Genomic DNA, 15,684 nt, shown 5'->3' on the forward strand with positions numbered 1-15,684 from the left:
ATTACCAAACCCTCAAACATATGGTCAAACCACACCATGAGTTTATTAAAAGGCAAATAAGTTCATTGGGGTTATTTGAAAATTTGCAAACATACGACCGGAACTATTCTAGTAAATGATGTTCTGAAATCTTCATCAGAAGGAGAACAAAAATATAGTGCAATAAAAGAATGATCAATTTGTTTGCGCCTATGATATGTTTGCATAATTCATTTTTCAGTAATATGGGAGACCTCATGTAATATCCCGATTATACCCAAAATATTGTTTGCCTATAGTTGTAACTACTACTGTAGTATAATGTCCAATATCCTATTTCCTGGACATTATATTTGATAAATTTTGAATGTATGAATCAATTCATACTTAGTTTTGTTGCGTACAAAATAATTTTCTAAATCTTACAAAATATTTGGTTATAAGCCTTACAATCTTGGTTTGGGGTTGATTAGAAAATTATGGACAATTCTATTGGTCAAACTTAACAAGTTGCAAAATTTCCCAAATCATAGATTTTATGTGCATCACATGTGTGATAGGGGAAATTAATTTAAGGCACTCTCACCTTACAATTCTAAATGAGTCACTCATTCTTCCTTGAACACATTCAGAAGATATATGGATTACTCAACCATTATGTGGTATTATACAGATACTTCATGGTACTCATGGAAACATTTATAAAATGATTTCCAGTGTGTCTCTTGTCACACAAACCATGAATGATATAACTAAATTAATTGCTCAAATTCTCAAGTAAGAGCAAGTTATCCTAAACAAGGGATAAATCCATTCGAATGGACAGCTTCGTTGAACTCATTTCACAAGCAATGTCTGATTATACATAATACATTATGTAATACACATAATGGTTTAGTTCAATATCTTATGAAATATAATGAAATTAATTATAGACCAAACTTATAGAATCGTAATTTACTAGCCTCATGCTAGATAAATACGGCATTACACACCATAAGTATGATATAAATCATACCAACTGCATAGCATACTACTTTCTCCTTGTAGTAATTACGTGGAAATCAACAAAGTATTTCCTATCTATGATAATTCGGTTACATACCAATATCACCACTCCAGCATACATCAATGGGCTCTCAAAAAAAAAATAGGGATCTATGTGAGGAATAAAGATTTATCCGTCAATCAAAATTATTCATAGCTCGTATGCTGATTGCATCAGCAATAAGGACATTTCTGGCATTAGGGAGAGATTAGTACCACATAGCTCGTATGCTGATTCACATTCAATCCTTATATCCACGTACTCAAAGAATCTGAACAAGAAGTTTAGAATCACATATTTGCAACACATTGCAAATCTGCCACATATATTTACTGATGACAAAGGTGTTACTCAATTATATTACTGCAGTAAAGTGCAGAAAGAGTGGAGGTACCTCATAAACCACTCTTCTCCCGAAATGAGAGCAAGAGGGAGAGAAATCTGACCACACGAGATATAATCTCGCATATGCTTCCGCGGAAATAGAGGAAATCAAATCCTTAACCAGTAAATGTAATTCAACATCAAGTTGAAAGACACCTCGCTGGATGCTCATCATCCAAAGCCCGGCATAGATGTGCACAAATGTTTGGTGTCGGGACATCGAAACACCTTGACTCCATTGTTGTAGGGAATCACAAGGAGTTAAAAGGAATAAATACATTTCCATAAATTTCATTGATTTCTCCACAATCATATAACATAAGTCTACATTTGTCGACATATATTTCTTCTCCAAATTGCTAAAACCTTTTGGGCCCTGAACCAAAATCCATGTAAGAGTGCCTCTTGTACTCATATTGGTTCACATAAAAGGAAGCAAGTAATGAAGAATAGCACTCGCTCATCAAAGAGTGGTATTTACCACAGTAATACCTACTCCTCATAAGTATCTTTCATATGGAATACTAAAAACTTCTCATTCATAGACAAAGTCAATGAGGTGGTGAGAAAGCGAGGCTTGTAGCAAAAGGGTTCACGCAGAGACCCTACATCGATTATGATGTAACATACCTTCTTGGTATGAGTGGAATTATGTTTCGATAATAAATACCATTGGCAGTACAAATAATATTATCCATGCGTTTAATGGATGCAGTGACTACATACTCATATGAGTCACTCATTTCGGAAATCTATATTAAAGTCCCTGGAGGGCTTCATTTCCGAATCCAAAAACAAATCGCAACATGTATTGTGTAAAAACTTCATAAGTCACTCTATGACTAGAAATAGTCAGAAATCATATGGTACTACCGACTAAATGATTTTCTTCTTCCCAAGGATTACTCAAAGAATGATGATTGTTTATGTGTTACCAAAGGAATCCCAAATTTGAATTCCTTATATCACATGAGTGTATATCGATGATTTCATCATCAATGTCTCCACGAGACCTAAACATACATAAAATCATCTCAAGACGGAAAATTTGGATTCAACCAAATTTAGCTTAAGTTTACAACTTGAGCATTCTCTCAACAATACATATCAGTCTACATATATCCAAAACATATACGAGAAGTTCAATTTGATATATCATATCAACAAAAGACATGTATGGTCATACTACCTTTGATAAGGTACAAATCCATCCATACCTAGGGGTGATAATGAAGTGATACTGGGACCCTGAAGTTCTATATCTCACTAATGTCAAAGCACTCGTATACTTGCAAACTACGTCAGGCCTGACACTATATTTGCTATCTTTATTCGGAGTGCAACCCCCAACAAAAGGTATATGGTTGATATAAGTAAATCATCTTATATCTGAAGATTACAGTAAATCTTGGATATTTCCATGAGGAAATAGAAGATATGACCATGATATGATGTAATGATATTGGCTTTTTATTTGATCCAAACGACGCCATATCAAATGACTGAATTTGCTGGAATAGCCTTCACATGGAAATCATATAAATGGATTTTAATGGTTATTTCCACTTATCATTCTCACATAATTGCTTTATCCTAAAGCATTGCAAAAATATGTATGGCTTGCAGAATGATTAACCACACTCAAAATCGTGTGGTTGAGATTCATCAGAATCGCATAACTTGATTTATCAAGATACTTCCACTTGTGTTACTCAATACCCTACAGGTTATATGAAGAGCAATATCATAAATCAAATTGCTTAGAAATTACTTATCCTCATGATTATAGAAAGTTGAGGAAATAATTTGCAAACAAAATATTGTGATAATCCAACAGATTATACAAAATCTCATGTTCATGTCAATGTCATTGGTATGAAACATCCTCCATATTTGCAAAGTTCAGGGGGAGTAATCTCCCAGACTATAACCTATTAACAATCATCAGATTGCATATATTGTACTCTTTTTCCCTTGACGAGTTTTTCCATAATGGTTTCTCATAAAAGGTTTTTAACGAGATAATATAAACACAAGTATCTATATATGCCATATCATTTTCTCCTTATATTTTTCCCACTGGGTTTTAAAAGGAGTTTTCAATGGCATGTACGATTGCACTCTTTTCCCTTATGAGTTTTCTCTCAAGTTTCTCATAATGGTTTTTAGTGAGGCAATATCTTCTCAAAGATCATATGTCATACTTTCTATTTTCCCTATCGGGGTTTTTAAAGGAAGTACTCAAGACATATTAATTGTTCCCTAAACTTATCAATGAGTTTTCTCCTTCTTCAAAGGTTTTCTCATATGAGTTATCAAGAGACAATAATCATTATATGTTGCATCATTTTCTTCTTATTTTTCCCATTGGGTTTAAAGGAGTTTCAACAACGTATCTACATTATTTTCCTCATATTTTTCCCACAGGGTTTTTGGAGGAGTATTTCTCAATATAAAGATGATGAACAATCTCAAGGCAAACATACTAAAGGAGTCTTTATCAAGATGGTGCATATAACTGAAGATAAGCATAGATTAGGGGGAGTGTTAAGGATTAATTATAATCCTAATAATCCATACTTAACAACCGCCTTTGTGGCGTCCTTTGTAAAGGTCGCGTCTGTTCAACGTGTCCCTCATTTTGTATATATAGCCTTGTGTGTCATCAATAAATAGATTCATTGTTTCATTCCAATCGCTTCTCTCTCGTTACTCTAACATGCATAACGGCCATCATGGCGTGTGCCATATTTGATAGCAGAGCCCTAATAATAATCAACAAGTGTCTCCATGTTTCTAACTAATTGGTACATATGCATTTGTGGGCAGTACTGTATACTTGGAGCATGCATTGTTTCCATAACCTGGTACTAGCATGCTTTGTTTCCATCCTGGGAGCAAGCATTGTTTGATGCATCTTTTTTTGTGTGTGTGTGTGTGTGATTATCGTGGTCTGATGGATTGATGGTGTCATGCAGTCATTCTTGTCAACTTTCCATGCACTCATGTGGTATTTTTTTTCAATTTTATGATGGATTGAAAGCCATGGTTTGATTGAACATGGATGTTCAAATTTGTGATACTACTAAATGTAATTATAGTATTATTGTCTGAACTTATATTTATTTAGTGATAATGCTTCGTAGGGAGGGAGGAGACTGGTGCCGATGGAGATGTGACCGCTGGACGGATTAACGCGCGCGCGGGGGGGGGGGGGGGCGGGGGGGGGGGGGGGGGGAGGGCAGGGGGATCATTGGGGGGGACGGGGGGGGGGGGACGAGGGGGTCATTGGGTGGGGTGGGGGGGATCATTGGGGGGGGGGACACGGGGGGGGGGGGGGGGCAATGATCGCATCGTGCCAGTAATCGATCAGGTATAACGCTGCTATTTTACCGTTCGTAACCGGCTACAGCCTGCTTTGCCCCCCCCCCCATCCCATCCACTTAGGCCTTTGTATAACCGCACTTATTTTCTTCGTACTCAGCCCATCTACCCATGACCTCGAGCCTGCAGGGAACGACCGAACGAGGGACAGGCCTCCAGGCTCCACACGAGTCCAGGCCTCAGGCTCCACCGCTCTAGCCTCCAGGGAACGAGGGATCAGGCGATCAGCGACGGAGGTCACAGAGCAGACGACGGCTGCCGTTGCCGTACACAGGTAACGTAAAAATCGGATCTCTAATCTCTGTGCAAACATGGCAGCATGGAGTTCCTTCTTCGTCTAATCGTCTTGACTCTTGAAGCAGGAGCGTCCCTTCTCCAGATTAGTACATGTGTGAACCACTAGTAGCACATTTCCTTCTGTCTTGACTCTTGAAGCAGGCCATCCTGTGGTCTGTCGTTCGCCGATCACAATCAGATCTCTCCTGTCTTCAACTCTCAAGACTCCAACGCTCCGACGCTGGCACACAGTGGAGAAGGGACATTGCAAAACCTACGAGTCTGCGACAGCAAACGCCGACACGCAGACGCAGTTGCGGACTTGCGGTTGCGGCGGACGGACAAACGAGTACACAACATAAGGATGAGCGGTTGCGGCAATAACACAAAGGAAAAAAGGTAAATTATTTTCACATGAGATTAGTTTAGTACATGTCAATTAAAATTGTACAAGTACAATTATAAAAACTATAGGCATTAATCATGATTCATAATACTGTTATTTATTTACCTGTACTTGTGTAGACAAGAAGAGAAGAGAGAATCGATTCATAAATTTTTCAAACCTGTTGGTTCAAGCTCTCAGCCTAGTGAAGAGGACCAGCCTAATCAGGATGAAGGTGATGCTCAAAGTGATCACGATGTTCCCGTGTCAGAAGCTACCGAACAAGCTACAATTATAACCACAAGTTATGACCGAAAGCCTGAGAGACGTCTTTAAATTTGGCAACTCCCTCCTGATGAGAATGATGCTTCTAGCATTTTTATATATCCAAGGGAGCTTATCAACCAATCTTACAACCACATGAGTATGAATTTAATGGAACACGGGCTGGCCGTCGTCGATTTCAAAGGGATTGGAGCCACATGAGTATGAATTTAATGGGACAGGGGCTGGCCGTCGTCGATTTCAAAGGGATTGGTTCACAAACCATTTTGGTTGGAATATTCTACTCTAACAAATCATGCTTATTGCTTGCCTTTTTTCTATTTTCGAATAAGCCAATTGAAAAATGTGGTTCAGACACTTTCACCGATCAAAGGGTTTGATAAATCGAAAAAGGCTAACAATGGAAAAGAATGTGCTTTCCCTCACACATATGGGTAGTAATCCCAACTCAGCTCACAATTTTGCAGTTCCATGTTATGAAAACCTGAAAAAATAAATAAATCGTGTTGATGAGGTTATTAGAGAGCAAACTAAGAAGATGGTTCCTGATGCAAGACCAAGGCTAAAGACTTCCATTGATGCCATGAGGTAAGCAAGAATGATTTAAGTCGAAACATTTATAATTTTTGAATACTCGATGACTAATAATTAGTCTTTGTTGATTGCATCAGGTGGTTAATGTTCCAAGCATGTCCCTTTAGAGGAAATGATGAATGAGAATTCCAAGAACCAAGGTAATTTCAAGGAATGATTAAGCTTTTGGCTTCTATAATAAGGATGTACATGAAGTTGTACATAATGCCCCAAAAAACGTAAAGTACACCTCACCAACCATTCAAAAGGAAATTGCTAGCATATTTTTCTGAAAAAGCGAAGACCTCAATTAAAGAGGAACTTGGTAAATAGCAAATTTTCTATCATGGTTGATGAATGTAGAGATGAGTCTAAAAAAGAGCAGATGGCAGTAGTTCTTCGATTTGCAAACATAGAAGGGGTGATAAGAGAGCGTTTTCTTGATCTTATTCATGTTAGAGACACTGGTGCTTTGACTCTCAAGAACACAATTATTGCCGTCCTAGTTGATAATGGGTTGAATGTGAAAGATATTAGAGGTCAAGGATATGATGGGGCTAGCAATATGAAGGGAGAGTGGAATGGGCTAAAAGCTCTAATTCTGAAAGAGTGCCCATATGCATACTATATTCATTGTCCAGCACATCAACTCCAATTAGCTCTTGTTGCTGCTTCAAGGGAGGTGCACGAGGTCCATAATTTTTTTCAACATGATAATTTTATAGTAAATACAGTTGGTGCATCGCCCAAACGCAATGATGAGCTGCTAGAACATGTCACATATAACCCATCTTATAGCTAACATGTACAATAGTTGATTAGAAGAGTGTACTACTTATTTATTATATGACCCATCTTTCATTCTCACAAAGTGTCTCTATTGTACTTGCTCCAATAAGCATTGCATGCAAAGAGGGACCACCAACATGTGGAGGAAAGGGACAGCTGCATGCGGCAGGGAATCAAACTTTACATGTGCGGAGGGACCACCGAGAGAAAAGCAGCCGCATGGAGAAACGAAAGTGACAACATGCAAAAAAGATACTACCTCCGTTCAAGTGTATAGGACATGCGCGTAGTTTTAGGTTGTCAATTTAACTAGATACGGGTTTCCATCTAGGTAAAAGTGTTAGAGTAAAACGTGATTGAATGAAAGTGAATGGACGATTAGTCCTGATTTCTATTGATTCTCAAATATATATACATTGGAAGAGGTGGGAAGAAGAGGTGCCTGTTTAGAGGCATCCCTCCAGAACAGGTGCATGTTGTCAATAGAGAGAGAGAAAGACATGACTGTTTGGGGGTTGGACGTCCTTTGCTAATTAATTTCTAACAAAAAACACAAAAGTATAGCTTTTCATGATTTTTATTTTCACCTTAGTTTCTTTTTGTCAAAAAAAAAACAAAATTGACAAACACTACATGAAAAAGTACATGTGAGAGACTATGAGACTTCTTAAAAACATTGATCGTTTCCTTGTACAAATAAATTAAGTAGTTTGCTAAACTCTAATGCCGATTATATAGAAACTTCAAACTAAGTTGACGTGGAAAAAGACAATGCATCTAGAAACCAAACAAACTAAGAAGTGAACTCTAGCAAATATAAGCAATAGGAAACATGTGCATCCTCTTAACCTTCAGGCAAGAATATACATGATGTGGATGTCAGCTTAGTAACCTGGCTCTTGAGAATTGTAGAAATATTTCCAAAGGATGATTTCTTAGTGAAAGCAAACAATAAGAATGTGAACAAATCTTTTTTTTTTGAAAGCACACGCTAGCTAATTTGTACACTTGTACTCTGCACAATGTGTTGAGTGCTAACTTTTGGTTTAAAAAAAGGTTTGCTTGATAATTTCTAAACTCCATGGCGAGCGCACCCTGCATCGATGCTATGGACGTCGTATGCATGTTGCTGCTCGCCAAAAAAGGCGGCATGCCGTCGACACTGGTGTGGAGAGGAGTCTTCCGAGCGGCGGCACGCGGCAGATTATGGAGCGGCAACGAATTGCTAGGTGTTGGTGCGAGATTTTTCTAGAGAGCCTACGAGCATGGAACGGGACATGTGGAAAGAATTAAGAGAAGGAAGGGCCAACGTTATGGTGTACGTGGCATCTCGAACTATCAATATTTGATCAAAACAGTGAACGACACAATCAATCGCTGGCCCAGTAAAAAATACCACCACAGAAACAACTTCACCACACGAAGCCCCCCAGAAAACCAGGAAGCTGCATCTGAAAATCAAGAAGCTCCATCATCAACTGCCAGTCAACGGCAAACGTGGCAACATGCATGCCTCATTCAACAGCCAAAAGATTCACGTGAACCGGAGCAAGGCATGCATTCCCAGCAACACGTCAAGACATGCAGCAACCGAGCAAGACATGCAGCAGAGAAAACGTCAACGTCACGGCCTACAGTAAATGCGGTGCACAACCAAACAAATAACACATGCATGCATGCTCCTTGCATACCCAAACAAAAGGACACTCTAACCGAGCAAGACATGCATGCGCGTGCATTAACACCCGCTTTAGTATATAAGTAAGTATTTACTCCGTTCCTAAATATAAGTCTTTTAAGCGATTTCAGTAAGAGTCTACATACGGAACAAAATGATTGAATCTATATTTTAAATTATGTCTATATATATACATCTGTACGTAGTCCAGTAGTGAAATATCTAGAAAGACTTATATTTAGAAACGGAGGGAGTATATGTTTAAACTTCATTACTGTTCGTTGTTGTTGATGCTGAAGTGAACAGTCAACCCTGGAAAAATAGAAAAAATAATTGTATTGTTACTATCCAATGATGTTGACATGCCGTGAAAATGAATAGTGCATGGTAAAAGAAATTAAAGACCCCATTACACGTGTCATTTTTACAAAAGCAGTAATTTTTTCTAAAAAACAGAAAAATCGAATTCAGAAAAACCTCTGCTACCGAGAAAAATGTTTATGAGTGTTGCTTAGAAGAAACTCGGCAAATATATTACACCTGGCATTTCAATTAAGAAAATGTAAAAATGAAAATATTTTTCAAGTTGCTGTTAGTCAAAACCCGGCAAACGAAGACCGCCATCACGGCTCCGTCCATTGCTGCTAGACATTGCCCATATGTCAGTATTCGTTGAATTGTTTTATCAGTAACTTGGCGAGCTATTTTCGTCGCTAGTTTTTTTTGTTAGCCGAGTCTGTTTTCGTCAGAACTCGACAAACAACACCGCTCTGTCGAGTTACGAATTACCGTCAAGTTCAGATACGGATCAAACTCAATAGATAGAATGTAGTGCCCGATAAAATTCACTCGGCAAAGAATAGGAACTCAGGACAAAACGCGATTCCAGTACTGCACGAGCATGTTTAATTACTACTCCATTCGTTCCTAAATATAAGACCTTTTAAAAAATTTACTATGGACTACAGACGAAGCAAAATGAGTGAATCTACAATTTAAAATATATTTATATACGTCCGTATGTAGCTTATAATAAAAATCTTCAAAAGGTCCTATATTTGAAAATGGAAGGAATAGTTATTATTATTAGGTATAGATAAAGATTGTGTATGGCGAATCAGACTGCACGTCTCCCATGGCACACTAAGAACAAGTACAATAAGACGACATAATCAGACTATGAGGATTAGAATATTATATCCTTGCTTAGTTAGATGAGAGAGAGGAGGAGAGAGAAGAGAACCGGGCTCTTGGTGAGTACTCCCTCCGTCCGATGAAAAGTGTACATATAGATATTTTAAGACAAATTATGAAGTGAAGTAAAAAATGCATTGGAAATGTGCAAGTCACTATCTCTCTCCTCTTTAATTATCCAACCCTCAATGAGCTAAGTGCATGTAAAAATTAAAAAGATTATATGTAAAATGTTATTGATCTTGATTACCGTGTGATGAAAGAGAAGCATTTCTTTCTACTTTAAAGTGCATTGGTAAGATAAAAGTACACTCTTTTATGGACAAATTTTAAAACTGAACGTACACTCTTTACCGGACAAAGGGAGTAGCCAGCTACAGCATGAGACCCAAAACACTCTGTGAGATTGTAAGGTGGACCAACTATTACTAAAGTAGTACACATTTAAAATTTACTATTGTATATGCCGGCTATTAGATTGGCTCTGTATGACATAGTAACTCCTTATAAACGATTGTTGGTTGTATTATGAACCATGCTCTAAGATGAGCTGCTGTTCATGCGTTGCCTTTGCAGTCGTATATTTATTGTTTCTTGACTACGTATCTGTTTGTAATTGAAAAGGTAATCCAATTCCCAAGGACCGACGCTGCGCGTTCCTTGCCCACTCGCTTATCAATCGAGGTCTCCATACTGCATCACTAACTAAGCTGCCCCCCCCCCCCCCCCCCCCCCACCAAACACCCACACATGGTCATCTACACGCAGCTGCTGCGAAGCTCAATTATTGTACAATTTCTCCTCCACTTCCATTTCGCATCCCCTCCTTCTCCTCCACTTCCATCTGAAGCTCCATCGTCTTCACTTTACTCGGCCGCAAGCAGCAAGGCTTTCAGGTAGTGTACATCCTGTCTGAGATGCATATATGTAGGTTGGCTTGTTATTTGCAACTGGGGATCTGCCGTCTGCTGATTCACCATTGATCCCAGATCTCTGGCAGATCAACTTTCCACCAATCTTCGCAGATCTCTGGCAGATCAACTTTCCATCAATCTGCGACTACGCTGAAAGTTCCTAGGGACACCATCCACACATAACGGGCTCGGAGAGAGTTCGAGTCGCAGCTGTACGTGCACAACAAGGACGGTCAAAATAAAAATTGCTGCTTTTTCTTGTCTTTGCGTTTTTTTTAAAAGGAGGAACAAAACCCCCGGCCTCTGCATCAATCGATGCATGCAGCCATCAGGTCTTTGCGTAATAGGAGTATATAGGTAAGTGAGTGATCTTAATTCGTTCAGTATTGCATATATATGTATATCGATATTACTGCTCAATTAGCTACTTTGGTAATTGGGGATTCGGATGGAGAATCCCCAATTAGCTCATACTGTATGCAAACTTCGAATTTGGGTATAGAGAATGGATGATCAGCTCCCGGCTCCCTCCCTACGCACCGTCTATGAACAGTTAAAAAATCTGAAACTTTGCAACATTAAAAATGATCAAACTTTGTAGTGCTTGCAAGTTTTCATGTGAAAAAACCATTCGAGGGGCTCTAAACACAAAAAAGATTTCAGAGCTTGAAGTTTTCAACACTTTTAGCATTAAAATTTGAAACTCCTTTGTACACCTTTCTCTACATGATATTTTGGCATGAAAACTAGCAAAAACCTACAAGTTTGACTATCTTTGATGTTGCAAAGTTCTAGTTTTTTTTCTTCTATTTGTTTGAATTTACTGTTCATAGAGGTTGTCTAGGCACCCCGGAAGCTATAATTCAGATACGAGGAGACGGTATCCTCATTGCTTGCTACCCCCCCCCCCCCCCCCCCCCCCGCGGGGGGTAATTGGGCTCTCCAGAAACAAATCGAGTTTTTCGAAGTTAAATGCTGAAAATAGCTAAATGTAACGCCGTCTATCATTGAAAGTAAAACTGACAAAGTGTGAGAAAATAATAGCTGCTGCTAGTGCCTTGCCGCTGAAGTTACAACAGATTCGCTACCACTATGCTACCATATTGATTGTGCACCGTAAGAGTTCAATAACTATCTATTATATGCTAAAAAGTTGAATTCAAAATTTGTTTGAAATATTCGAGTTGTATTTTGCCGCATCCATGGCAACCGCAACTTACAGTACTCCTCTGTAGAAATACTTACTTTGGCAGCTAAAACATTTGCTCATGCATACATGATGACCTTGCTCTTGTTTCTAGGGAAAAGAACCTACCGACTACAAATGGACCACAAAGCTACTACCGCACTACGAGACCTAGAGCATATATTAGTCGAGGAAACAGCTGAGCCCAAGGCCCTGCCATTATCACTTTTGGAGGACATCACAGGTCATTTCTCCGATGACATGGAAATTGGACGCGGTGGATTTGCAGTGGTTTATCAGGTATACATTCCAATATTGATTATGCTTGACTTGAAAATCCAGACCGATGCTAACACCTATGAGCAATAGGGGAAAGTTGCCGATAAGAAGGTTGCCGTGAAGAGGCTGTCAAAAGCTTATATGCATGAAAAAGAATTTGACCAAGAGATTCAGTGCCTGATACGGGCAAAACACAAAAATGTAGTAAGATTCCTGGGATATTGTGATGACAGACAAAGAAATATGGAAAGATGCGACAAAAAACTTCTCATGGCAGATGTCCACCAAAGATTGATGTGCTTCGAGTATATGCCTAAAGGGAGTCTTGATAACTATATCAGTACGACCATGTGGCCTCTAACTTTTCTCTTTATTTTCTTCATGTACTACAAATTGCGTAACGTGTCGTACAAGTATATAAGATTCATTATTCAAAAGTTAACACATCAAGCATCTCAAATTATAAACCCGGTTTCTCCTCTCCCCTTGATAGATACACATCTTGAGTGGGAAACGTGCTACAAAATAATCAAAGGGATCTGCGAGGGCCTGCAATACCTTCATGACAACCGTATTATTCACTTGGATCTGAAACCCGCCAATATACTGCTCGACAATGACATGGTACCAAAAATAACTGATTTTGGCCTGTCAAGGTGCTTAGATGAAAATCAAAGCCAAGTGCTTACCAAAACTGTATCAGGAACAACGTAAGCTAGCAAACTCATCTTGAAAGCTCAGTCTATATGTGCTATGTGATTTAATTGTACTCTCTTTGTAGATTAATCGATCAGACCTTTATATTTTCATACAGGGGATATTTGGCCCCAGAACGTTTTCAAGGGAGTGGAATCAAACCCAGCGGTGACTTGTATAGTCTTGGTATTATTATCATGGAAATACTGACCGGACAGAAGGCGCATCAAACTATTGAGGATGTAAGAACAATAATACGTGCCATTGTTAGAAAGATAAAAGCTCAATTTCCTTTGGCTAAGAAGGGTCAACTTTCTCCGCAAAAAAAAAAAAAGAAGGGTCGACTTGAAAATAGTTGTCACGCTTGTACTTCGCATATTTTCACTACATTTTAGTTTGAAATGTTGCATAGTATCGTTTTGAAAGCACACCTGTAAAATTACCATCTGCTAAGGTAAAACATCAACTTACTCCTTATGAGGAATCAATAGAAACTTAAAAGGTATACAGGTACCCATGTTTCTGAAGGTACAAAATGATAGTATTTAAAGAAACTTGGCACTACTACAAATGTGCAGGAACTATGGAAAGGAAAATGTCTTCCAAATAAATATAATCATATACTCCCTCCGTCCCAAAATAAGTGTCTTAAGCTTAGTACAATTTTATACAAGAGCTAGTACAAAGTTAAGACAGTTATTTTGGGACGGAGGGAGTAGGTTATTGTTTGCAAGAAGGACTTTGCATTTTATTTGTACTTGTTCTGGTCAAATGTTGAAGTGTAATTTACATGGTCACAGATCCGACTTCAATTAATTGGGACATGGTTTACTTTTTAGAGAATTTTTCTGTTTGTTTGCTGCGTGAATGTATGTGGTCGGTATATACTATACATATTTTAGATTCCTATATGGAAAGATATTGCTGATCCATTTCATAGACCATAACTCACCATTGCTATTCTTTTAGGTATTTGAAAGTTGGACTGATAGGTTGGAGAGATCACAACAAGACACAGTCTACGGACAAATACGTGTATGCTACGAGATAGCTTCAAATTGCACACAGTACCATCCAAAGGACAGACCAGCTAGTGCACAAGCCATAATTGACAGGCTTCACGAAATGGAGAGGATCCAGGTATGTTGAAAATTTATTCCTTCAATTCCGAGTTACTACATATATATACCACTCGGATCCTTGCACTAGAACAATTTGTGCTGCTAGAGTATGGGCTTTGGTGCTTGAGGAACAGAGCCAGCAGTCCCATGACGCTACTTGCTTTAGTCGCACATCCTTGTTACAACACTGAAACCTTTTTCGCGGTAACTAGCCACTGGTAACTGGCTACTAGTATTGTGCGCCTTATTACGAGTGGCGGCATGGGTCTGAACTTGCACACCACCAGTAAGTATTTGTGGATTTAATTTAAAAAATAGTGCAATTCATCCATACATCCACATATATACATGCAGTTCATCGATACATCCAACATAAATAAAGTTTATTCATCCAGTATACATACTGTGCCGTAATCCACTAGTCTCATGCGCCCGTCGCACGTCTTGTCTCCACCGCGCATAGAGGTCATCGTCTTCGTCGTTGCCGCACCTAGTGGTAATTCGTATGATTGATGATGCAAATAACTGCAGCAATGTCAGCCATATAATTGATGACGTAGATAATGCTTAAACTTTCATACAATGCCAAAAAGCTCCAATGAATACAACAATCTCGAGAACTAACAAGACCAAAGTTTCCAAAGTTCTCTTCGCAATGCACAGCTAATGAAGCAAAGACAATATTGTACAAATAAATTATAACTAGAGGTTTCTTTGTCTAGAAAGAAAATGGAACCAAAAATAAATCGGAAGCAAAAACACACAACGGTGCATGCAACATTAGCTAAGTGTAAACCCATTAGCATCATGGTTGTCAACATCAGAGAAAGAGGTGCTAGCACATGGATCTACAAAACAAACATGACACCCCTTTACCGTGAAATCACAGATAATATCAAGAAAAATTATTGCAAGAACAACATACATGGAAATAGTTTAGTAATAAGGTAACTAATAACAGAAAATAGAGGAAAAATTATTGCAAGAACAACATACATGGAAATAGTTTAGTAATAAGGTAAGTAATAACAGAAAATAGAGGCTATGAGAAAAGGAAAAAAAACACAATATAACAGACTAAGGATGCAATGGGGATTTCTTTCAAGCATATTATTAGTAGAACACGTTTAAACAAAAGACGTTAAGTGGAAGAAATAATATGGGGACTGGATTTGAGTGTGATCATTGGACTAAAACAACAACCACCGGAGATCACCTAACCAGCAAGCAAACAAGAGAGCAAGATATCACTGGTCATTGAGATAACACTGGGGTAAATCATCCAACCCCTTGTAAAGTGGAGCAAATCATCCAATCCCCCATGAATATTCTGGATTTAATCTGTATAATTGTACAAACATGATGTTACAATCCATGAATGAGGAAAAAATAATTTATACGTACAAGAGATTTCCATATTGAGTCAAGCAAGTATGTATGAATTTGAGCGGAGAGCGGCCAGCGATGGGGTAGGGGGAGCGGTGGGCTACGGGGAGGCTCTTTTTTTTATGAT

At 38.6% G+C, this 15,684-nt stretch overlaps 1 protein-coding gene across 2 annotated transcripts; it reads left to right on the plus strand.

Annotated features, from left to right (window-relative positions):
- Positions 1–10,774: 10,774 nt before the first annotated feature.
- On the plus strand, positions 10,775–15,151 carry LOC123422052 (cysteine-rich receptor-like protein kinase 26). 2 transcript variants are annotated; one of them, XM_045107650.1, is made up of 7 exons: positions 10,775–10,871; positions 10,965–11,246; positions 12,191–12,375; positions 12,445–12,694; positions 12,848–13,064; positions 13,169–13,292; positions 14,020–15,151. In XM_045107650.1, the coding sequence occupies exons 3-7, from the start codon at positions 12,214–12,216 to the stop codon at positions 14,197–14,199; spliced, it is 933 nt and encodes a 310-aa protein (XP_044963585.1). In that variant the 5' UTR covers positions 10,775–10,871; positions 10,965–11,246; positions 12,191–12,213; the 3' UTR covers positions 14,200–15,151. The 2 variants fall into 2 exon arrangements, with proteins under 2 accessions (XP_044963585.1, XP_044963584.1); XM_045107649.1 differs by having other exon boundaries at positions 12,445–13,064.
- Positions 15,152–15,684: the final 533 nt, after the last annotated feature.

This window comes from Hordeum vulgare, unplaced genomic scaffold, assembly GCF_904849725.1.
Source record: "Hordeum vulgare subsp. vulgare unplaced genomic scaffold, MorexV3_pseudomolecules_assembly, whole genome shotgun sequence".
Classification (NCBI taxonomy): domain Eukaryota; kingdom Viridiplantae; phylum Streptophyta; class Magnoliopsida; order Poales; family Poaceae; genus Hordeum; species Hordeum vulgare.

Excerpts from the sequence above, each read along its gene's own strand:
- LOC123422052 (XM_045107649.1), top strand. The coding sequence starts at position 12,214 with ATGGACCACAAAGCTACTACCGCACTACGAGACCTAGAGCATATATTA. Across the intron at positions 12,376-12,444 it reads GATTTGCAGTGGTTTATCAG|GGGAAAGTTGCCGATAAGAA; the intron begins GTATACATTCCA and ends TATGAGCAATAG. Across the intron at positions 13,293-14,019 it reads CGCATCAAACTATTGAGGAT|GTATTTGAAAGTTGGACTGA; the intron begins GTAAGAACAATA and ends CTATTCTTTTAG.